The sequence below is a fragment of the Hippoglossus hippoglossus genome, chromosome 3, assembly GCF_009819705.1.
Source record: "Hippoglossus hippoglossus isolate fHipHip1 chromosome 3, fHipHip1.pri, whole genome shotgun sequence".
Taxonomy (NCBI): domain Eukaryota; kingdom Metazoa; phylum Chordata; class Actinopteri; order Pleuronectiformes; family Pleuronectidae; genus Hippoglossus; species Hippoglossus hippoglossus.
Window position 1 is genome coordinate 14,703,279 of NC_047153.1, and position 25,747 is coordinate 14,729,025.

Below are 25,747 nucleotides of genomic sequence, written 5' to 3' on the forward strand. Positions count from 1 at the left end.
ATGATTTTTGTGTCCTAAAATGTAACACACAAGTTGACAGTATTACAGTATATAAAGCTGTTAAATGCATGTAAAAATGTTGACAATAACAGTGCTTCATTAGAAAAAATGGATGCCTGCAAAGACTCTACTAAACTCTTGCATAGATTTTCATAATGCTCTTTGTAAATGCCTGCTGTGATTGCACATCTAAATCAACGATGCACAGATATTTTCAAGTTTTTGTCCTGGTGTCTGTTTTGTCCTACAATGTCCACTGGGTGGAGACAAAATACTGCACCAACAGTATCACCAGTATCACCAAAGCTCACTTATCTTTTCTTTTTACAGTAGAACAGCTTTTGTTTGCCAGGGGTTTGTTGGGACATGGGTTACACCTGTTTTATATGTTGTGGTGGGGAATTTATATTGATTTAATATTCTTAGATTTATTTGATATAAAATAACACACACTCACACGCACATTAGGCCTATGTGTCAGCCACATACAGAGGCAGCCTGTTAGACAGGTCACACCCAGAGAGTCGCCTCACTGCCCAACATGATTTCAAGGCGAGCCTCAGTCTGGCAGGAGACGGGTTGAGAGAGGAGGATGCCAGTGCCTCTCCTTCACTTCAAAAGAGATTCCCTAAGGCGCTTGTGGATTGTATTTGTCTGAAGAGAGAGTTGGGGTTATTTACAGGACACAATGTGAACTTCTTTTTAAAACAGTGTAGATATAACCCAGTGAAACAGAGACACTAGGATCCAACATCTATCCAGCAAATGATTATTTCATGACAGGATGTAAAGGTCGTCTGATAATGTTGTGTCACAGCCTTGTACTATTTTGCATATGACACAACTCAGGGAATTGCCAGCTGCCTCTAAACAGAACTGCTGTAGGTCAATGTTTAATTTGACTCTATAGTGTTAAAAGGCTTCATTTGACAAAGATATAAACAAAATGATGTTAAAAAGTAATAGACATTTGAAATACTGTTGGAATAAAAGTTGTTATGGATGTTTGCAAAAACAGAAGGCAGCCAAAAAATATTAAATACAGTTTTTACAGGTTTTTGTAAACATTTATTCAAGTTGTGTACTTATGTAGTATCACTTTTGAGGAACTTGTACTTTACTTGAGTATTTAGCTTTTCTGCTAATTCGGTCAACATCATTTAATATTTACTTGACTACATTTATTTGGTAATTTAGTCACTAGTTAATTTGATAGGATCCGTCCAATAATTCAAAAATAATTGCATTTACCCATAGATCTAGAAACAGAAATAAACATATGGCAGGTAAAGCACTTTCAAAGTCCCATATAGTCCATCCCTTCACCAGAACTACATAATGTAGTATTTTAAAATTGATTATAAAAAGTTGCTGATCCAGCTTTGAAACTTAAAAACAATACCTAGCTAAATAATCACATTTAATATCTGGGGATTGCTTTCATCCAAAAGCCCAAACATAATGTTTAAAGGTGAAGTAAAATGTGTGGAACTTTGGACACTGGCCCACAAACTTACGTGTTGACAAAATTAATTCATTCTCTTTCTATCTGCATGATGCTGATTGTTAAAAACTCTTCATCTCAATATGATGTTGGGCCATGTTGTGCTGCTGCTGCTGCTGTTGAACCTTTTTTGTCCACTTGTGCCTGACCCTGTTGTTTGGACGTCCCGGAGCTGCGCATGCCCAGTTGCGTCTCTCGGTGTAACTCATGAATATTTAATGAGGCTCCTCGCTCGGCGCCCCGTGATTGGTCGCCGTGGCCCAGTTTCCTGTGTTATGTTGTGTAGAGGCGATGTTTGAGGGCATCGGTCTCAGTGTGTGAATCCAGTGTGAACGCCGCTGCTGTCAGAGTCGAACCCCTCCGGAGCGATCGCACCATGGACGGAGGAGCCGCCTCCACGCTGTCCGCACACTAACGGGAATAACATCTGGCGTGAACTTGGATTTTGTGTTGTCGTCCTGTGGGTTCGGGAAGAAACGGGTCGAGTTCAGTGAAAGAGTTTGGACTTCACTGAGGTTCCTCACACAGAGCAGCTGGACTGCAGACAGGGAGCACTGTAGAAGACAGGATGGTGAGTGCTGTTTACATTATTATGGCACAGTCAATATAATCCAAATATTTAACATAGATCCACGTGTGACCGATACAGGCTTCAGTCAATACATATCTAAAATGACACTAATTCCAGTTTCCATAAGTTTCCTTTTAACTTGAAAATCTCATGTCTATATTTGTTGTATTTTTCCACATATTTACAAATAAGTGCTGTAGTGCAGGTGATCATAAGTCACTGACCCAGAACTGATGTGATGTCAGGTGTCATTTAGAAACATTGGTTCAGCTCATTCTTTAAAAACCGGTTTGTCTTGGAGGACGCAGCAGGGAGCGTGTGTCATGTGGAGTGTGTGTACCGTATGTGTGTGGCTTGTTGTGGGTGCGTGCATTTCGTGGAGACAGGTTTTTCCTGGTTACTGGGTGCCATTCCTGACACGCCTAGAGCCAGGTAATGGAGGAGGACGTCATGTTGCCTCATCCTTGCGTTCTGGCGACAGCTCCTCAGGTCACTGTGGATGATCTGCCACCTGACTGTGGAAGATGGTCGTTCTGCTTGAAGTTTATATGACTGTGACAATATGGCCGCTTCTTCCTTATTGGATACATCGATATTAAGTAATTGTTTGTAATTTGGTTTTGTGTTGAATTCTAATTAACACCTCAGGAATGTTATGAAAACATGTTAAAATGAAAAGAAAGGTTGATCATCCTCATAGTTATCTCCTCTTGACTAATCCCATTCCTCAATATGTTTCATGCATTATGGCATCTTAGAGCCTCATCAATAATCCATCAGCCAAATATATAGGTCTATCAGATCAGAAATCATCAGTACTTTATTGTTCCTTGGGAAAGATTGGGTTTCAGTGGCTCCAGCCAGGCAAATAATGTATAAAGACCAAGACAATAACAATAATATCAAATATAGGTCAGATATATTTGTATTGCTTTATATGTTGTCCATTTGTGCTAATACAAAAAAAGCCTTTTTTTATAGAACATAATGTAGAAAAAGATGCTTGTAGTAACTTAGAAATGGTGAAAATGCTTTAGTAGATTAAACTCAAACAAAGAGAAAAGATGCTTTGGACGGAATAAGCTGATTTAGCTTTATTTTGATTTGTAGTTCCGTGCCCAGGTCAACCAATAAACAAGCATTTCATCTCAACTACACCAGGACCTATAGAGTATATACATCTGTTCATATTGATTAATATATCAGGATCAGAACCTTTCAACTCCATACATTTGTTATCAGCATGGGCCCAGTATCAGTCTGGCTCTACTTCATTATCTGTTCTTATGTTAATAAACACACAAACACTGTCTGTTTAAAACAAGTACAGGGCTGAAACCTGCATCCTGCCATCGTTACTGCTCAAATGACCCTGTTGGTGGTGTTTCCCAGAGAAAAACCCAAAGTACAGGGGTCAGCATTACAGAGCGTTTGCACTTGGAACTGTGACAAAGACAAACAAACCAACCATTCTTTGAATCTGCTCATGAGGAGACATTTACACACTTTTAAAGCAGGAGTTTTTACGGTAGTATTTTCCTAATGTATAGCTGTCATGGTTAAAGTAATGTCGGAATGAATGGGAGTTGTTTTCTCCCTGTGAGGTATTATAATGATGTTGAGGTTGAAAACGTAACATCTTAACTTTTTCGAGGATTTGGTCAAAGTAAAGAAAAGTTCATGTAGGTTTTGTCTTTACAATGTTTTAGAGCAGGTTAGGGCGAGTATCAGCTCATGTAGTAAAAGCGTCTGATTGTCATCCTCACTGTCTGGAACAGCAGACTCCAGCATCGCTCACTGGATCCCTCTCTGCCAGATGCTGAATAGCGAGTCGGTATGACAGCAGATGGTTTGCATTAGTTTCTCCTACAGGGAGGTGCGTACCGAGCAACCCCCCTCTCCCCTTCATTTCAAAGCTGGCGCTCCATTTTCAAACCCATCACTGCTGTAGAGATTTGCTCAGGAATTCAAGCCCTCGCTCTGAAAACAGGACGAACACCCATTCTGTGGAGCTGGGGAACTCGTTAGGCTTGTCGCTGTGGTTCAGTGCGCTCACACACTCCTCCTGATCAGTTCCATACGTCTTTATTACAAAGCTGCAGTGTTTGCACTACTCTGCTGTTTGTGATGATGGACCTCCTCTGTGTTGACTTAGCATACAGTGGCACTTGTTGTAAATCATTTTGGATCAGAGGAGCACACAAACAGCACACTGTTTTTTTTTTATTTTATGAGGAAATGTAACATTTCCATAAATTTAAATATTAAAATAAAAACATTTCATTACACACACACACACACACACACACACACACACACACAGATTTCATGTTTGGCTCTCATAGGCATACAGAATGATGAGAAACCTTACTAATACAGCAGAGGGATGATGCTAAACTTTCGGTCATTTGTTTGTTTGTTTCTTGCTTTCTTGGTTTATTTGTAAGAAATATATCACAAAAACTAATTGACGGATTTTCCACTGGGAGAAGGATGCGTTATGGGTCAGGGAAGAACACCTTACATTTTGGTTCTGATGTCGATCAGGGAGCATATCAAGGAATTGGCTTTAACATTGGGATATATGGCATAATTAAACATTTTCACTGTTTTCCCAGAGAATAACTCATGGATCTTGATGGAAAAAATCTGGCATATTTAGGGAACTGATATCTATGAGTGAATGAAATTTGGTGCAGCTGGATTGAGTTTAAGGGGACTGTTGGGCCTGTCTTTTGTTTTTGTTCAAACTCAGACATGGAGCCATTCATCTGGTTTGACTGTACATTTTACACTTACACATTTAAAAAAATGTATTAAGTGTTTCATGTTCCTACACAGATAGGATTCATTTCCCATAACAATAAATATTTATATTTGTAACTATTGTTGTCTACTGGCTGCCATCTCACCATCAAATTTTAAAATGAGGAACATGAGGAAGGCTAAGCATCATCTCCACAGAAACCAAACGCCTGATTGGTGTTGTTATTTTTATAACGTCGGGTGGTACATCAAGAAGTCCAGTATTCTAGTTACGGTGAAACATGATCTTCTGACCCTGGAAGTGGTGAGGTGACGAGCACTCCGTGGTTTTCTCTCCCTGTGACTCAAGTTTGTTTACTGTGTTGTCTGAGTCCCCAGAGCACAGTGCAGCTGCACAGTTTGGCTCGGCGTGGCTTTCATAGTGTACACGACTCCGCTGTAGTGCTGGTCCTGTAGTCGCAGCCAACACGGCGTGATGAGGAGAGGAAGCAGATACATCAGCTGATGGAGCAACTGAAACAACTGAACAGATTGGTGTGTAGGATGCATGTTCACAGAGATGAAAGTTTCCTGCTTGTACAATCTATTACAATGCTTTGTGTTTGTTCACCATCGAGCAGATAAACACTCCCATCAAACAAGGAGAAGTGAAGTCTACATTCCTGCGTCTTAGTTTCTGTCTGTAACAGTTTCAAAATGTGTCAGGTGTTAAATCATTTTACTCAGCTGTTATCGGATCATTGTTTGCAACTCAACACCCGAAGAGACCACTTACATTAAATAATGATCTCAAGAACACAATAATGCTGTTACCCCCAGCAAGGAGGTTATGTTTTTACGTCCGATTTTTTTATTTGGATCTGCACTAAATTACACACTCATAAATATCAGTCCCCTTAACATGTCTGATTCACTCTATCCATTAATTATTCTTTGAGAAATTAATAAAATCATTGAAAAAGGTAGGAAAAAAATATTGAAAAAAAAAACAAAAAAACCTGGATTACCCCCTGGTCCAGATCCGCAACAAAATGTATAGGGTTCTTTCCTGATCCATACCACATTCTACCACCAAGTCTCGTAGTAGTTTGTCCAGTAGTTTTTGCGTATTTAACAAATGAACAAACAAATAAATGCAGACAAAAACATAAACAACTGAGATCTTGATGAAAAAAATCAGGTATATTTAGGGGACTGATATATGAGTGTGTGTAAGGGACTGTTGGGCCCTGGCGGGGGGTCTCTGCCCTTGTGAATGCCAGTCAAGTGGTAAATGTTATTTGTGACAACAGAAGTCCTGCTTCGTGCGAATGTTAATACCAGTTTCATGTTTGTTTAGTTTATCTTCCTTGCTCTTCGATCATTAACCGAGTCGTGTCCTGTCACAGCCGCCTAGTTGAATTTGCATGTATGACTTTCCTCATCATGGAAAGGGAACAAGGTCGGACTCTTGCTGCTGTCCTCTGCTTATCTGCTCTAATAGTTTCTCATTGTTTGGCCTCTGACTCAGTGGTTAAAGCCTCTCACTCTGACCAGTGGAAACATCATGCATCTAGTTGTTCTCAGTCTGCTGTAGGATTGACCTTTACACTGCTATTATTGAACCTTACTTCCTTAACACAGACACTGTACTGGTTCAGGGAAGCAAAATGACAGTCATATCATAAGTTGAGTTTACTGAGTGGCATCTTGTCTTTGTATTTGTTTGCTCTGTTGAGTCAAAATTGGATGCCACCTTTTGGTTTTTGATGCTTTTTAATATCCAAAATCAGTTAAAAATGACCTGTATTTGAATATCTTACAGTGATAAGCTCAAAGTGGCAAGTGTTTAACTTTTCCACAGACCATCAAGGAAAAAGCTTTTTAAAGGGTTGTCAGCTGTTGTATGGGGAAGACGTGAAGGAACCGGCTGGAAACAAAGTCAAAATTAGCTGGTTTTAATGAGTTGTGTTTTCTGGCTCGTGTCCCATCATGTCAGGTCTGAATCAGTACATTTCTCACTATGGAATCATGCAGTGACTGGAGTATTAAAATAGCATCCTGTTGAGCTTTAAATACTAGTTCTACAGTGTATTACACACACTCACAAGGTTCAACTAAATATGGTCTGAGAGTAAAGATAAAACTAAAAGTCAAACCGATTCCCAATCAGAGTAGATTCCTGCTGTAGCTGAATGATAGAGACCACATGCTTTATCTTTCATGCTGTATTCGGTAGCAAATCCATTACTAAGGGTTGTGACGGCCGTGATGTTATCATGTCGTCACTTTTGCTCTCCATGTGGATTTGTCTGTACTGGGCCAAAATAAATATTGACTTGGATCTGATTGACGTTGGGTTTGGCTGCTTGCATTGGATCCCTGACATTATCGTGAGATGTGGTTTATTTACAGCAGCAAGGGTCACAGTTAAATGAATTCAACTAAATACATCTCCAACATTATTTCTTATTGAACTTCCTGATCTTGTGAATTGCGTCTGTCTGTACATTCGTAAGCTAATTTTCCTGTTGATCATATTTAAAAGTGGCAGATTGTGGTTGAAATTAAAAACTGTGATTAACCACTGCAGAATATGCTTTGTTCTAAAAAAATTACAGTGAACAATTATGCATTTATGTGTAGTTTCATTGTACTTAAATTCTCAGACATTCGGTTAGCTCGTTCTCATTAATGAAAGATTAGGGGAACTAGATAGCGCTCAGTCCAGCCAGTGCCTCCGCCAAGGCCAAATAGCCCAGTTAGATTCAATAAAGCTGCACCAAATTACACACACTTTTTATTTTCCCCCATCAAGATCCATGAGTTATTCCCTGCGAAAAGTCAATGAAAATGTCAAAAAACACCCTTTCTCAAAATGTTCCCCGAAATTGAATGGGTTCATCCCTTATTCATATCTCATCCGTCCACCAAGTTTAATGGAAATCAGTTCAGTTGTTTATTGTGTTATCTTGCTCACAAACAAGCAAACCAACAAACAACAGGGGTGAAAAGATGATCTATTGGCGGAGCTTGATCACAACCCGACCAATCATGCTTCTCTACCACAGTTCTCTTTTAGCTCTTCATAGAACCTCCTAGATTTGGAACAAACTAAATAAAATGTGGTTTACTGAACCACATGACCCACAATGACCTTTCTCACAGCAACACCAGGCACCTCCGACCAATGTTAGACTGTTGGACTGGGCTATTATCAACACTTATCAACACTAATCCCCATGATGTTACTGTTATTCAGTGATATACCTCTGCTTTAGAGGTTTATCTGTTTGAATGGGGATGATAGATTTCCCACAAATGGATGCACTGACCCTGTTCTGGGTACAAACACCCTGATCCAGCTGGAAGCTCTCTTGGAGACCTTACTTGCCCAAACTCATAATTCTAACTCCACCTTTCTCCTTTTACCTTCCAAGATGTGAAGGATGTGTTGAAGTAATTCCTGAGCCGCAGCCAACACAGAAAGCCCTCAGGTTTAGTGGCATTTCACCAAACCATGTGCTCTGTCAGGCTTCTCCTCCCTCTTCAGTTTGAGATGAAAACACTGCCGTTTGTGTCCAACATGTATTTTTCATGTATCCAGTTGCTAGAAGAGGAGATGCTGGTTTGGATTTCATTAATTGACACTTGCAGTCTTGTTGTGGCACGAAGCACGGCTATGAATGAGTTTCCACTGCGGATGGCTTGTTTACATTCAACCACTACTGAGACTGCTTTACAGAGGAAGCACAGCACTCTGTGACATGTCTCTTGTCTAGGATTTCAGCTGAGTTCCACCCGAAAACCACATTTTCTTTGATATCAACGTCTATTAGTGGCCTTGGTGCTGTTGTCATCCATTTAAGAGACTGATTTGGTTTGAGACGTTTAAAGTAAGCAGCTCTAGAGTGTCCACAGTTTCACTCCAGTTAGATAAAGTAGGATCGAGCCTGTGTGAAGTTGAAATGTAGCTCAGTCTGAGATGTGTTAAAAATCATCCAGTGTCTGTTTACACTTAATCATTCGGTCCTGTTTGTCTCTGGGAGGGCTGGTGCTCACTCCCGTCCTGCAGGCACAACATTACAGCGTCATCACAACCAGTCACTTCTCAAGTTACCACATCGCAGCAGGATAATACATTTCCTTTCATTCTTCCCTTGTATGTGACCTCTCTCAGTTCAGATCACAAACACTGTGGCGTATCTAGTCATGGGCAGGGCCTGGTGGTTGCATTATTTATGGTGGTGTGCCCATTACATGCAAGTGACCAAGGCACCGTTTGAGATGCCAAGAGAACTCGTGATCTCTCCTCAGCATCATCTTCTACTGTGTAGTGTTTACATTTTTATATATTTCTTACTTCCAATGACTTTGTGGTGATGTCTGAACTGCTATGGTTAGTTATCCCTGGCTATTCTGGGTATGTGAACAGATTTGAACCATATTTTAGATCACACAAAAACTTAATGGCTCCACAAATTCACAGCTTAGTTCATATTCAGCTGCAGAAATAGAATTACTGCTGTGTTGACAAGCATCAGTCAGGGCTTTAGATGGAAGTAGATGGATGGAAATGACTTCAGATGGTATATCAGAAAGTTGTATTTTTTTCCTTTTAAATTAGGTATTGACATTTAAGAAGCTGGCTCACCTAAAATCACTTTATTTACAATCTTATAATGCTGTGATTTAATGATTTTTCTAGAGATTTCTGTGGAAAACAGGGCACATTGTCAGTGATATATAGGTCAGATGTTTTAAAAGAGAGTAAGTGTAATATGTGAGGCTGCAGGCCTTATTCTGTACATTTCTCTATGTAATAAGAACAGATGCTTCTCTCCAGTTTGTTGGCAGGTGAAGCAACTGGTTACCTACTTTCTTCCTCCTCTGTGGTGCTGGCTCAGATGTTACTGCATGTTGGCTGTAGCACCACATGATTGATTGTGTGGTTTCAACCGGGAGAGAGATTAGACTAGAACATGAAAATGTACACATATAAAAGAACTTTTATTTGTCAGAATATATTTAGTTATACCAGTGTTTCAACCTCAGGGACAGTTTCAGTTTAGTTGTGCAGCAACACTTTTCCACTCTGTGTAATTCACTGTGGATTTACTCTCTAATCAAGTTCCAGCCGCATCTGTATTTATCAGCATCACTTTAGAGGGTGTGTGTGTGTGTGTGTGTGTGTGTGTGTGTGTGTGTGTGTGTGTGTGTGTGTGTGTGTGTGTGTGTGTGTGTGTGTGTGTGTGTGTGTGTGTGTGTGTGTGTGTGTGTGTGTGTGTGTGTGTGTGTGTGTGTGTGTGTGTGTGTGTGTGTGTGTGTGTGTGAGCGTGAGCTTGATGAATATCCCATTCCTCAGAATTTCAGATGGAATCAGACTGTCTCTCCCTGTGGGTCACTGCTCCTCTGACACCACACACACATGCACGTACCCCCACAAACACACATACACAGATGCACATTGCTTCTTCTGCTGCTTCTAATACACTTCACATCATTGTTGGTCTTCCCCCTCTAAAGGCCAAGATCTCGCTCAGCAGTTTTATCAGTATCTCGCCTGAAATAACACACACACACACACACACACACACACACACACACACACACACACACACACACACACACAGTGAGTGTCTGGACAAAGTGCAAACACAAGCAGCAGAGACCAGGTGGAAATGCTGTTTAGAGAGTAATACTTCCTTAAGCCCTTCTGAGATCAGATAGAACCAGATATGCTTCAGTTTCAAACAAGAGCAAGAGAGGAAATAATCGGTCAAAATCAGCCCTCACGTTTTTGCAGTGAATTTGTGCTGGAGCTGTTCCCCGACTTCTTTTGGCTCCGTTCAGGAAGTGGACAATCTTGGGAGCAATTAGAGCCCTTTCAGTAATTCAGTCATACCAGGCCGGTGAATGGTGTGAATGGTTGTCTTTGATTTTATTTCCCCACTATTGACTGCATGCACTGCCTTTCCTACCTTATCCTCAATGATAAGCAGATATGGCTAATGGATGGATGGATGGATGAATGGATAGCAGTGCTATACAAAGACAATGAGACAGACATGTATATTCAGTTCGGTTTTTCTGAGGTTGGAGGTCAGATTTTTCCAGAAATGTTTGAACTAATCAGTGAGCTCTGAGTGTAGAAGACATTTTTATTCTTTCTTCAACTTTTATATCCAAAAACTAAAAAGAAACGAAAGTCAAATCAGTGGTTTTGAGACTACAAAGACCGTTGAGTAAAATAATAAATAGAATGGTACAAGCTCTTGATAAAGGCTCACAGTGTTCTCTAAACATGAAACATACTCAGAGAACACAATGACCTGTGTATTGCTGCTGTGTGTAGTTAGACTGTGTAATAATAAGAACTGCGGAGCAACAGCAGATTTCCTGTCTGGTGTTTTTAATTTTGATGGCGAGCCAAACCCTTTTGTCTCCATTTGGACGACAGATTCTCTCAGAAAGCCCATTACTAAATAATTACTGAATGTTCCTATAAAAAAAAAAAAAAAAAAGAACATTTAGAAAACCCTGCTTTATGTTACCAACACAAATCAAAAACACAATGATTTTTTCGTAGGGCAGACAGAGTTTTGTTGGAAACTCTTTGGATTTGTTCAAGATAACTGGAATTATCGTAAATTTTTGCTTTAATTTGTGACACATGTTAACTAAATTGGATTACTATTGGTTTTTTGTTCTTGGCTCTTTCACCAGCTGCCTTTTCATCACACAGTCTTTGGCAAGTCCTGATAATAATGTGGAAATAGCTTTTACGTCTGACTCCCACTTATTCAGTGCCCCTACACCCACAGGCTTTTATAAATGAAGAATTTTCTTCTCTTTGACCAACACTTGCCCTTCAAAGTAAAAAAGTACAAGTACTGTATTGTTCTGCAGCCACTAGTGCATATGAGAGAGACCTGATTCTTACCTCTGCCAAAGAGGTTGTATGTTTTCAACTCTGTCCGTTTGTTTGTAAGCAAGATTAAATAAAAACAACTTAATGGATTTCCATGAAACTTGGCTGAGGGATGTGGTAGAGACAGGGAAGAACCCATTATATTTTGGTGCAGATCTGGGGGCGGATCTAGGATTTTTCTTTTATTGCTTTCTTTAACATTGCAAAATTGGGCGTTTTCGAAACAATATAACCATTTTCCCATTGATTAATTCATGGATGATCTGGCACATTGAGGGAACAGATATTTACGAGTGTGTGAAATTTGGTGCAGCTTCATTGTATTTAAGGGACTCTTTTTTCTAGGGCTGAGGTATGCACATGTTTTAATTGTGTGTTTTTTTTCACAATCAACACAACCACAAAAACATGCTATAGCAGCTATGAAAATGTCCTTTTGTAATACTTTAGAAATCAGGTCAAGTAAACTGGTGGTACATGGCAACACTACTAATCTTAATACACAAGGGTTTATCAGACCTGGGGTCTAACGTCTGTTCCCAGTCAAAGTCAAAGTCATATAGCTCTAGAAGACAGTGTTTTTTAAGATAGATTTCATTTTAGAGGCTTCAACTAATACATCCTGCAGTTTGTACTCCCCTTCATTAAAAAAATGCCTTTTCTAATCTGCTGATGACAAACGGGAGACTTGGCGTGTTCCTTCACAGAAACCCAACATGTGTGTGGGACATATAAGCCCCCAGATGTTGAGATACTTGACCGGCATTAGATTTACTTTGACCACTCGTGGTGAGCTGTTTTCCTCAGTCATTCCCTTGTATTGAAACTGGGTGATTTCTCCACACCTTTGGAACGGAGCGATGAACGGCTTCAGTTGCTTCTTATTTTGGAAGAGAGGAGTTTGTTCTCATGGCGTTCATCCAGATTTGCTACCAGAGGGCAGAGCTAAAACGCAGCCCTAACCAATGGTGGACTGTGTGTCAAATCCTGGTGTGGAAAAAGGAGAACGACACAGACGGGAGAGAAATGAGGGGAAAAGTGCCGCTTATGATACTGAATCAAACCCAGCCATTTCCTGTACCTCGAGCCAGAGCTGCGCAGCACTCTCCATATATGGTGATGGTATTTGCATGAAGGGAAAGCCTGGGCTTATGGATCAGGAACTGGTGTCGAAATTCCTTTGTATTAACTTCTGGGAAAAGGTTGGGTCCTCTACTTCGGGTTTTTTGGGCGGTCTCATTATCTGCCCAATGGGAAAACAGATTTTTTTTTGTATTCCTATTATTAACTTGTTACGATGTCAAATACTTAGCTCTTCTTATCACCATGTTGTGGTGATGTCAGATACAAATTTCTGGGTGTTGCTCAGCTCAGAGGGAAGCATGTGGTTCCATGGTGATGGTTGTTATGGCCACCATAGACACCAATATTTCGTGTGTGTGTGTGTGTGTGTGTGTGTGTGTGTGTGTGTGTGTGTGTGTGTGTGTGTGTGTGTGTGTGTGTGTGTGTGTGTGTGTGTGTGTGTGTGTGTGTGTGTGTGTGTGTGTGTGTGTGTGTGTGTGTGTGTGTGACACAAATTCCCCTCATCTGCATAGGGGCGGTGTTTACTGCGTATGACCAGTCACTAACATGGACAAGTGAACTGACAGCAGACACAACTTTTCTCAACGAGGAGCAAACTGTTATATTAAAAAAAAAAAAAAGTTACAGCTGCTAAATGCAGGAAGGACATCTGGTAAAATAAACCTCTGTATGTGTGAATGTTTAAGTCCCAGAGCCCCCCGGGGACATTTGGGGGGAAATAAAATATGACAGGACCATGACATAATAACCAGGAGATATGAATCTGATGGGAGGAGGGAGGGATGGGGTCTGTCACAAGGTAAATCTGTGAACTATCTATCCCCCATTCCAAAAATATATTTGATTTCATAGGATAAACCTACTTAAAGGGAAGGATAAAATAATAAAACTATGTCTGGTTATTCTGCCACTAACACACCCACTAAATCAATATCAGTAACTCCCACAAGTAATGTAATGTAAGTAAAGCGATGCAGACAGTCTGTGTTACTGTGAGCACGCTGCTCCTACGTGTCAGGTTGGTTCTGTTCTTCTCCAGCAGCTGACAAAGGTTTACCATTCCCTCCGATGAGGATCTATATCTCTCATAAAGACACTGATTAGGTAACAGGATTTTGTGGGTCTCTGAAGACCCTTGTCCTCCTCAGAGACTCTAACAATCTGCACCCATGCGGCTCCACGTGATCCTTTTTTTGTTTTATTTTATTTCGCATGTTTCAAAGGAATTGATTGGTCAGTGGGCGGAGCTTTTACACTGGTTGATCTATTATCTCAAACTTAACCTGCTCTGGAACAGGTTAGCCATTCAGCATAAGTTACCATGGTGATTTACCCTGATAAGAAGTGAACGAGCCTCGTAGGACTGAGAACCCTGAATTAAACCTGAAGTTACCCCGATAACCGCAAATCCTGCTTGGTAGTACAGGCCCCTGGTCTTTTGTTGTTGTTTTGATGGCGAGACCCCTATAGCGGCTGGATGTTGGATTACTGTGTCTGCAGTTGGTATGAGAAGAAAATCCAGAATTCACTAAAACAAAGGGTAATTTATCATTTTCCAGATTTTTTTAAAGTACACAGTCAACTCACAGTAAAAGTATTTTTATTACGAGGATGAAACATCTGCAGTGAGTGCAGAATATTACTGTGTGATTAGCTTTTCAGGTGAAGTGTCTGGATATAAACTGGCATAGCAGAAATGTAATGTTGATATGCAGAAGCATTTTTATGAATAGCTACTGGTTCAGTGACCCCATCACCTCAACATCATGCTATGCTACATTCACTTTAGTGTTGGACCTCCAGCGCCTGGTTGCTGTGGAGTTTCTCAGCAGCAGAGGAGTGCGGTTGTTTTCGGGCACCTCCCTGACGTCTTTGTGTGTAAGTGTGCAGCCCACTTTCCCTGTGCAGCTACTCCCTTATGGTCCACTCCTTGAAGCAAGAATATTTTCTTACTCCTCTCGCCTCATTACACAAGGCCTAAGTCAAAACAGATGAAACAATCTTTGGAATATTTGACGTTCACCTCCATGGTCTCATGTTCATTACTTCTCCCTCCTTCAGTCTGCGCTCGTTCATTCCAGACATAGCAGAGAGAGGTTAAATATAGCGTGTTCAATTGTTTTCACTTTGTGGTCGGGGCCAGCACTCTCTTAATGTCTGCTTTTAGAGAGAGGCTTTTCATTTGCCTGAGTATTACTCTTAATAAGAAGGTGGAAGTGAAAGGATACCTAGTAATTGCTTGAATTAAAAAAAACATTTGGTGACAACAACAGTAAATAAAAGATTCAGGTTGTGCTGGACCTGGAGATCACTGAGGCCCAGTGAGACCCTCAGAGGACAAAGTGAAGTCAGATGAATGAACACAAACCTGCTCTGAAAGACTCAACGTGCTGGTAAAAATTGTTTTAAATATCCTGAAGCCCTAGAACCACAGGGAATAAGGCCGCTGTTATCGAACCTTGTCCACAGCCACAACCTTTAAACCAAACACTTAACATTTTGCCTAAAAGTTTACCATGAAACTCAAATCACACTTATTTACTTACCCAATATTATACTTTTTATAAGTTATTGACTGAATGTTGTCATTCTTTATCTCCATTTCCTAACTGTACTCTCTCTACCTCTGTGCAAACTGTGTAAAGGACATATATTGATTGTTCATCCTGAAAGAGCCATTTCTTCTTGTTCACGTTGGTGTGTTGTTTCTCTCTGTGTCTACTTTCTCCACGTCACAAATTAACTACTTGGCCTCCCCGAGACATCAGCTCGTCATCGTTGCTAAGGGAGGAGGGAAGTCAGCAGCTCCCTCTACAGCGCCCAGCAAGTTGTAAAACTTGTTAATGGGTGTGATCTGGAGAATTAATCCAGCTATAATTGGCTGCTTCCCTCCTGAGGAGAGAAAACTCACTGAATTAGGCTGAAAAAGTTGTTAACATTCCTCACCACAGCACCATCTCCCATGCTATGACAGAGTCTGTAAAGTGGTTTTAATTTTTTACTGCTGTAAAGAATAAAATCAGCCTGGAGGACATTAAAAGCTTGCTGGCTGTCCTCCATGATTTAGTAAGTTCAAGTTAATTACTAAAAGTACAATAACCTTCCACTGGTTTGGTTGTTTATGGTCCTTGATATTCACCAAGGTTTCTGTCTTTTACTTTTTTTCTTTCTAGTTGTGTCTAGTGTACAGGCAACTGCATTTATTGGTTCACAACATACATAACCTCAAATAACTTTACATAGTGAGGTTGAGACCTTACATTAGAGAAACTAAACAGTTCCCAGAATGAGCACAAATTTTCTTTATACAGGAAAAAAACTTGAACAGAGCCAGAATGTGTGTGAATTATGATTATTGAATGTTACTCTGCTGTTTATGATGTGCAATACTGTTATCAGCAAGATATTACAATCTCTGAAAGTGAAAGGAAAAAGTAGGAGACAAAAATACAGCTGAGGTTTAAAGTGCATTCTTGACATTGGAAAGAGCAGTTGAGAAAACAACTGGAGCTTTCAATCATATCACTTGAGCTTCATCAGCAAATTAACAGTGTCCTGCTGTTGTGGAGTTATATTGTTTTAGCAATTAAATTAAAATAGTTGCGTAAGAGTTGTTGTAGTACTTTTGTATAGTAGCTGTGGCTGCTGTTGCAGTCTTCAGACAGTTCACTCAGTGTATAATAGACTGTTTACTCAGAGTATATTCGAGATGGTTCACTCAACTGCTTTTCAATAATGAGTTTCGGAGCTCAGCTTTTAAGACAACACAGAAGAGTTGATGCTCAGAACAAATAACAAAGCTACTAAATACAGCCACTATACTAGAATGGCACTCAGTAGAGCGTATACATCCGCCATGGCCCAACAGTCCCCTTGTTTTCAGTCAAGCTCCAACAAATTCATAGGTATCAGTTTACACCAGATTTTTTTTCTCCATCAAGATCCATCAATTATTCCCTGGGAAAACTGGGAAAATATTGAAAAATGCAATTTTGCAATGTATAAGTAAGTGAAAAAATAATAATTCTGAATCCGCACCAAGTTTAATTGGGTCTTTTCTGACCCATACCGCTTCCTTCAACTAAGTTTTGTAGAGATCCGGTCAGTTGTTTTTTTCATTTTAACACAAATCTAGATTATTCTTCAAAATGAATTACTTGCTACATAAAGTACAGTGTCTTTGTGAAAAATCTATTCTTTTATTTTCCATTGGGAGCATTGTTTATTGTCACTTCCTCTTTCCACACTTCCTCACTGAAGACGGAGGAAGTCAAGAGTTAACTTGTGTGATGACTAATGTTCTGGACGCTCTCTGTGGCTTCGAGTGGTTCTGTGTCCAGGAGAAAGAGACTCACTCCTCCGAGCACGTTGTGACTCTCGTCCACAGTAGCCAGACAACACTGACTCATAGCGCATGATGAATGACCTCAGTTCTCCAGAGACTCATTCAGCTCAAACAAAAACAGGAACGTAGGGAGAAACTCAGAGTGGCTGACTGTGGGGGGAAAAAAATCTGGGTCAGAGCATCTTTAACATTTAGACAAATAACACGAAGCACTTCTGGGAATCTGACCTTGCACTATTTCAAAGTAAACATGGCTCATTATACTGCTGACATCAGAAAATGTCTACACGTTGAGGTTTTTACTGGACTGATAATAAACATTTTTTCCCCTGGCTTGAGTTTGGTCTGATTATCTGAACACTGTGATAAAAACCACACTACCTCGGCCTCTGAGTGCGTTTTAAAGCCACAGTTCCTTAATGTGTGTCTGTGCAACCTTTTATGTCAGACTCTTGTATCGTCCACACCATCTCATTGTGTCTCTCTCAGCGAGCTAACAGTTGCGCATTGTGTGTGTTTTGTTGCAGGGGAGCCGGGGCCACTACCGGTACCACTGGCAGAGCCACAATGTCAAACACAGCGGCGTGGACGACATGGTGCTGCTCAGCAAGATCAATGAGGACGCCATCGTGGACAACCTCAAGAAGAGATATATGGATGACTACATCTTTGTATCCTTTGTTCACGATCGCAGCTCACACCCCAGTGAGGAATAGCTGAGTCCCATCTCATCTGTGCCGTTACCAGAATAACTGAATGGTCATCACAGTGCAGCAGTGAGTAATAAGTCAGTGTTGGAAGGTGACGCCTTCCCCCCGAGACACTGCTGTGAGCGGGGGGGGGAAAGGGCCTCTCTGTTCAAACTTCCTCCCAGACCTCTGGCTCCTGTTACTCCACCAGTGTCAAATTTACTCTAGCTTTGTCTCACCGTGGTGCAAAATGTGAACAAAATGGTGTGAAGAGTAGCAGATTGCATAAAGGAGATTATTTTTTCTTTAATCAGAGCATTGCTGCTATCTTTTTCATAGTTTTCATTGTGGTAGTGAATTCGACTAGAGTCAGTGGCAAGTTTGGTGTGATTTGTACACAAAATATTGGCAATATACATACAAATTGAATAAACAGGCGACCAGACATTCACGGGTGCTGAGCTCTGTTATGGCAACAACATTCTTAGAATCCCTTCCTCTTTAGCAAATTGTCTTCAAAGTAAAAGCGCAACGTTCATATTGTTGCTGTAATACTTTATATCGAGCTGAATCACAGAGCTTTTATTTTGAAAAGTGAAATGTGAAATGGAGTCCGAAACGTGTGTTGATAGCTGAAAAGACCTCTGAAATAGCCGACATGCAATGTATAAATAAATAACAGCAGTTTGGAAACTCATTTAAAATGATATGAAACCTTCACATTCTAACAGTAATGAAGCAAATTTAGTTACATTTTATGAAAAACATTGACTATGAAATCTTCATTGCAGATAAACCAGGTAGGATAACATAAAGTTTTCTAACTTGACTCTGCACCATAGACTGTTTGTAAAAAGCTCTGCACCCAACGTCCAGCGCACAAACAAAAAGTGACAGTATATTGTCAAATAACTGTTTGAGGAGGACTCACTAATTCCAAGAAATAATTCAGAAGTACCTCCAAACTGTTACCATAGGCTTAACAAACAGTCCCTTCCTAACAAGCATGTTGAGAACGGGCACTGCACTAGTCACACAAATGCTAGGTTTGGGCTTTAAAAGTACAGCTGTGGCCATGGACACACACACTGTCACTGTTAGTGACGTAAAAAAGAGTTGATGAATGAATGAATGGAGCCCTTTGAAAAGCAACATTCTCAGGGCAGCACATTACATAAACTCCAATCCACGCTCTGGCAGCGCTCAGGATCATGAAGTTTGGTAAATGCCGGCAGTTTTTAGGTTTGACAGCTCTGAGTCGGGCCTTTGATTTGGGTCAATCAATCGCTGTAACTGTGAGATCGGCCCTGCCAAGGCTGCGGGTCGCTGTCGGCCGCTGAAGGCCACCCACAATAGCAGCTTTATTTGCCTCGGGCGGTATTTTTGCTGCAGGGCATAAGAACCTCACAGTGTTACACGGCCAGTCTATTCTCTGTCATTTCATAAGCACTGGATACTCATTTAGACTCAGGCCTCATCACCAAATACTCCACTGCTGCACTGGTGCACACTCTGTTGACGTCTCGGCCTCAGATGAAGTCATCTCTTTCCTACACAGTCTCATTATCTCTCTGTAAAAACGTTATTTTTGCAGACTCTTGTTGGAATTAAACATTTTCAAACTTAAAAGAAATGTTTGAACTTCCAGGAAAAGATGATTTTAATGGGATCTGTTCTTTTGTGATATTTTTGTCTTCACTGTATGATCCTTAATGCATCATGTCATCAGACGTATATCGGCCCTGTGCTCATCTCTATCAACCCTTTCAAGCTGATGCCGTACTTTGGAGAAAAAGAAATTGAGATGTATCAGGGTGCTGTAAGTACAACTCTATCTTTTCAATGACATGCGATAATACATGACACACTCAGCATATTTTAGAATTATTGACGTGCAACTGAATTATTGATGCCTTATTGAAATCCTCAGGGTTACTGAAGTGTTACCGGTGTATTACTGAATGGTTTAGGATGGGAGCAGAGTGAAGGACAAATGCTCGGAAATGAACTGGGTTAGGTGCGGTGCGATCTTCCCAGCAGGCTGGCGCAGATGTTGCTGTCAGAAACTTGACTCAACCATTGAGAGGCTTGGCAGCACCTTCACAGAACAGCCTGTTCGAGTCTGCCTTCTCTTGGCCAGTCTGCTGAAGAGTGGGCTCGTCTACTTAAAGCCAGGAGCACACTGGAAGACTTTTAAAATCCTCCGGACTGACTGTGAAAACACTCAGTGTGACACATGCCAAATTTCACAGATTGGCAGATTATCATTTTTGCAGAAGTGCACTGGGTTCTGATTTGCAGAGTGGGCCAGCTCAGATTACAGGATGAAGTTCAGATTCGATCAGAATAAGATGAAACATTCATGAAGCTGCTGACTTTGTTTCCTATTTAAAGGGCAGCAGATTTGTCAGAGCAGTGCAGACGTCACAGACTTGGGCTCGGTAATTTCCTCAAGCATGTGGACACAGCAGTTTTTAACAAATGTTTTACGAGCAGGAGTTGAAAGTGCATTTCTTGTAGACTATTTTGAGAGGTGGATAAACACACATTTAGCACACCAGTGAGTGTTAACATGAAATTTGTTGACAGTAAGGAAAATAGTACGTCTGCCAAGGCCCAGCAGACCCCCGCATAAAGACTTCATGGAAAATAAAAAGGAAAAACCATTTGCTTAGCAAACAGACTAAAAACGTGGGAGTTACAACCACGCTGGATCTGTCCAAAGTTGATGAAATACAACGATATCTTACCAAATGCTAGAATGACCCTAAGTAGAGTGCAAACCTCCACCAAGGCAACAGTCCCCTCAAGAAACCACATTTAAATGCACAAAAACTGGCTTTTTATTTGGATCTGCACCAGATTGCACATACTGTCCCATAAAATATATATTTTCCTCAGGATCAATTAATTATTTTCTGAGGAATCAACGAAAATGTTGACTCTTGTAATGTTAAAGAAAAAAAAATCTGCACCAAAATTGAACAGGGTTTCCTCCCTGACCCATGCTGCATCCTTTCAAGTTTCATAGTAATTTGTCGTTTTTGTGTTAATCCTAACTAATAAACACAGATGAACGCACAACCTCCTTGAGTTAGGGAGGTAAATATACAATATCACCAGATTTATCCTCAATATGTTACAACCTTTAGTTTTATGATAGCTACCTCCACAGTGTTTAAAGAAAGCTGTTTAAACACTGATATTTGCTGAATTATTCTTGTCAGGCTCAGTATGAGAACCCTCCTCACATCTACGCTCTGGCAGACAACATGTACAGGAACATGATGATCGAACGTGAGAACCAGTGTGTCATCATCAGGTGAGACTCTCGCACAACATTCTCCACCTTCTCTCACACACCGTGAACCAATGACATGTGACAGCCATAGTATGTCGCAGCACACAACAGAGAAAGTATTCATCTCTGTGCAATACGATGGCTCGTAAACCGATTGAATGTTGACCCTGTCACGTCACCTGTTCGCACTGTGCAGGACGGGAGCGAGCGAGACAAAGAGTGGAGATAGTAATCTGTGTGCAATGTGATCTGTGGGAGGATATAATGAAGCTGAAGTGAAGCGGAGCCAGTGCAGGTCATGATAATGGTTTGGGAGGGGAGCAGCTCGGAGAACCGACCGAACAGGTTGCACCACATTATTCGGTGCAGCTGACTGACCGAGAGTGACACACCCGTGGTGAAATGCAAAGGAATGAAAAAGTATATAAATGTGGATCATAAACAATGGATAAATCTGCCCATTGCTTTTATGCACCACATGCTTGGAATGAGCTGCAAGACGTCCTAAACTTAGAATCATATACCCTCCCGTGGTGCATTTAAAAATCATAGAACAATGCTATTGTTTTTAACATGTGCCTTTTATTTTCGATAGTTTCTTTTAGCCACAGATTCCTATATTCTTGTATGTCCTTTATTTTCAGTCAGTTTGCTGTTTCTGTGTGGTATTTGTCCCTGCTGGTATTTATATTAGAACATTGCTGCCCATCTTGACAAGGAGGCAGAAGAGATATTGTACTCAATGGGAAATTTACCCATAAAAAAAGAATAAATGAAAATGCCCGTATATGGAAACAATGTGCGGTTAACAGCAGGATCTGGCCTCTTTTAACTTAGGATGTGAGATGAGAACAAAGCATCGTTTATAAAGGCTATTTTTAAAGAACTTCCTGGTTGAAATAAGAAAAAACACCTGCAATTCCCTCTGTGCAGAATCACTCTCTCACTGTATTTGGGGGATTTTTAGATCCTTTCACAGCCTGTTTGAGTTTGTTGGTGGTTTTATTTTTTTGCGCTGCAAAGCTGCAGAGAGAAAAGTGTGGTGTCATGATCGGGCCTTTATCCTGTAGTCCTGTCACCTGAGCACCACGGTTACTATAGTGCTTACCTCATGATGAATGACCCCTGCTTCAGCACTTTCGCCCGTTGTTTGGACAGCCAGCAGTTGCTCGTTCAGTTTCCCACATAAAGGCACCGAGGTGGATTTTGTGACCAACTAAATCAGCAAACAAAAGCATGGAAGTGGTTTTTTATGATGAACCAGGTCTCGGCAAACAAAGGCTCGCTGTGAACTGCTGGCCATGCAGGCGGTGCGGTCAGCATCGGCCTGTGCAGGCGCTTTTTCATATTTACTAAGGAAACCCGTGTATTAAACGTAAGGGGAATTCAGGACAAAGAGGTCGAGCAGTTTTGACGACTCTTGAAGGGATACTGTGACTTTCCCAATAAAAAGTTATTTGTTTTATTCAGCAGTTTATCCATTTGCCATCTGCTGACCATAGCATGTGACTGACGTGCCTATCCTTAGAAAACCTTTATCAGATTTTAAAAGGAAGAATGGGAGCAGGTAATGTACGTAGGTGGTGATATCAGTTTGTCTCTCAAAGTATTCGATGAAATCAGGCCCATGACATCTTTCAAAGGATGATCAACCGAAACTTTTGTTATGTGAGAACCAGCTGCTTCACATCTGTCCCGTCAGAAAGAAAAATGTTTCTCGCCAAACAGAAGCTCCTTAATGCTTTAAAAAAGCCAGTTTATTCTGTGTCAGCTGGGTTATTAGGACTCCTTAAATTAGTTTTTCTTTTTTTAATGATCGCCTCATATTCCCAGACATGACTTTCTTTTCATCAGGGCCAACTGAGCTGGCTGTTAAAATAAGACCTGCTTTTAAAAGTACAACGTGTATTGAGAGATTGCCATGTTCTTTTTAAAAGTACAGGTGTAGTCACAGGGTGTTGCATACTGTTCCCTCGTAAGTGTTCCTTAAATTTGTTTAGTTAAACCAACAAGCAATACATTGATCTACTGTGTTAATGCACGAGGCAGAAAACGTTGTTCAGCCACCTATATAGGATTCATACAGGAATGAAATTGGATTACATATTATATCAAATTGTTTTGAATAAATAAGTAAAGGTCAAAGAACAGGCCCCATCTACCTGCTCAAACACCGATTTACAACCTGGATAATTATTACCTCTGCCTGGGCTGTTGTGTCTTCACTTTGTCTGACTTTGAGCATGATTACTGGACGGATTTCCACGAAACTTAGTGGAAGGATGTGGTGTGGATCCGGATCAGGGGGCGGATCCAGGAGTTATTTTACTTCCTTTAACATTGCGAGATAGGGTGTTTTTCAACATTTCCCTTGATTTCTCTGAGAATAATTCATGAATCTTGATGAAAAATGTCAAGACATAGACAAGACGTTTAGCAGCCTGATATTTGTGTGCAATTTGTTGCCGATCCAAATAATAATCTGGATCTAGTGAATTTAAATGTGGTTTCTTAAGGGCAATGTTGTGTACCATTTATGTATATATAACAAAGCTAAGCTATGATCTAAAGCTTAGGTGTCATCATGTGACCAATATACAATAACAGTAGTCATAGACCATAGTCATACAGTGGATCATCACCACTGTCTTTGTTCAAATATGGAATGTCGATGAGCTTTTTGATCCTTGTTCAACTGTCGACCGACTCCTTTGTCCGTCGATGACTTTGATCTCATCTTGAAATGAATCCAGCTCATTTTACAGATGTGCTGTTCTCCACAGCTGTTGCATGGGATGTTGTTCAACACTCCATCATTTTTGGGGGCAGCCAATGCGTTTTAGGCTGAATGGACGATTGAACGCACTGCTTTGAAATGACCCCATCAGCAGGTCAGACCGGTTCAGACACGGTTTTGTGCCAAGAGTCAGATGTGAATCAGAAACTTCATCAAACACTGAAGATAAATATTTGTGTAAAATAATAATCAAAGCAGCGAATGTCTTAACTCTTCTGCTACAATACGTCATAACATCATACTTCATGTCGCATTGGAATTCTGTCATTGTCTGAATTTGTCTCCATTTTGATTGTTTTTAGACTTTATTTATTTATTTACATCCATAAAAATGTTTAACCAATGTTATTAATTTTCTCCTGTTAACAGAAGTTATTCAAAAAATGCACATAGAAATAACAAGTACAATCCAATGGCAATAACCACTTATTAATAGAAATCATGATACAATTCTAATGTAAAGAAAAAAAGAACATAAGTGCTTTAATAACACAACCACATGTAAAGCTTCAAAAGTCTCCAAGCACTCTTTTGTTTGATTGCTTGTCATTTTATTTGTATCCGTTAATATGAATTTGACACAGACTCCAATAGCTTGGAGGGCATACAACGAAACCTCAAGTCTTTCTGTGGGAGCGGAGTCTCTGTTATACAATACCAAACCACCTCAACTAGAACTCAGTGTTGCATGTGCATCTACTCTCATAGCGAGGGTCTGTCATGACTTCTGAAAGTTAATGTTTAAACCTCCCTTCCCCCTGCATTGCCTTTTTTAAACTCATGTCCTTGTTTGGTTAATAAATCTCTGCAGAAGTTAACAAAGCTTTCAGCTCAATGGGTTTTCCCCATTGGGAGCTCAAATATGACTCAAGACTCCGAGCAGCTTCTACTTAAAATAGCTCTTAGGAGAATAACTTGCAGGAGCAGAAACAATGCTAAAACTCATTCAATATTTGTTCCCCCACTTCTGGTTACTTGAGTCCTCTGCAGAGAGGATATGGAAGTAACGAGGAGTTACATAGGGGGAGGGTTACAAACCATACAGAGAGACTGCAGTGTAATAGAGTGGCTCCCATGACTTCCTCTGGCAGCTCCTAACAGCCTGCAGCTGTGCTTCTCACAGAGGCATTACCAACCTGACCCTGCTTTAAGGCACAGAAAGAAAAACAGACTCCACTGTCATCCACTGCCAAACCACATATGTCAAAATAAGTATGACCCTGGCAAAGTGAAAAGGCAAAGAGGAAAATAGACAAGTGTGGGTCGAGGTAGGAGAGATACGGGGGGGGGGGGGGGGAGTCCGTAAATGTGACACAACTGAACCAGTCTCATTATTACTGCAGCAGTTCATCGGTCCAGAGGTGCTGCAGCCAATCATTCATCCAGAGTTGACTTTTGCTTCTAGTTGTATAAACCATATTTTGGTCCATGCAGTAAATGGAGTGTGTACAAATCTTGTCAGGGGAATGGATTTGACCTGTTAATTCAGCAGACTCAATATGACTGATGGACTCAAGGTTATCTTTACTCAGCTGGAAACATTTGCACAGAAACAGAGACGCACACAAAAAACCCTGCAAATTTGTACATCACAACTTGCTCTTACTTGTTTAGAGTGTGAAGGTTTACAATCTCTAAAACATAATGAACAATAACAACAGTTATGACTTTATTCAATGCAGAATTTTGACCATTTGAATGAGGAATGTGAGCTTGTAATAGTTTTGTAACCTCAAACATCATCATCAGGTGGAACATGCAGAAATTAGGTTTTAATTAAT

General features: G+C 40.5%; 1 protein-coding gene across 3 annotated transcripts in view; it reads left to right on the forward strand.

Annotated features, from left to right (window-relative positions):
• The first annotated feature begins 1,797 nt into the window (after positions 1–1,797).
• myo1ea (myosin IEa) overlaps positions 1,798–25,747 on the forward strand; it is a 50,752-nt gene continuing 26,802 nt past the window's right edge. For 2 of the 3 annotated variants that reach the window (XM_034574018.1, XM_034574028.1), the window contains exons 1-4: positions 1,798–2,075; positions 17,707–17,850; positions 19,598–19,687; positions 21,096–21,190. In XM_034574018.1, coding sequence (XP_034429909.1) covers positions 2,073–2,075; positions 17,707–17,850; positions 19,598–19,687; positions 21,096–21,190 — 332 coding nt within the window. In that variant the 5' untranslated portion in view covers positions 1,798–2,072. The remainder of the gene's footprint in view (positions 2,076–17,706; positions 17,851–19,597; positions 19,688–21,095; positions 21,191–25,747) is intronic. The other variant, XM_034574008.1, reaches the window with a different exon arrangement.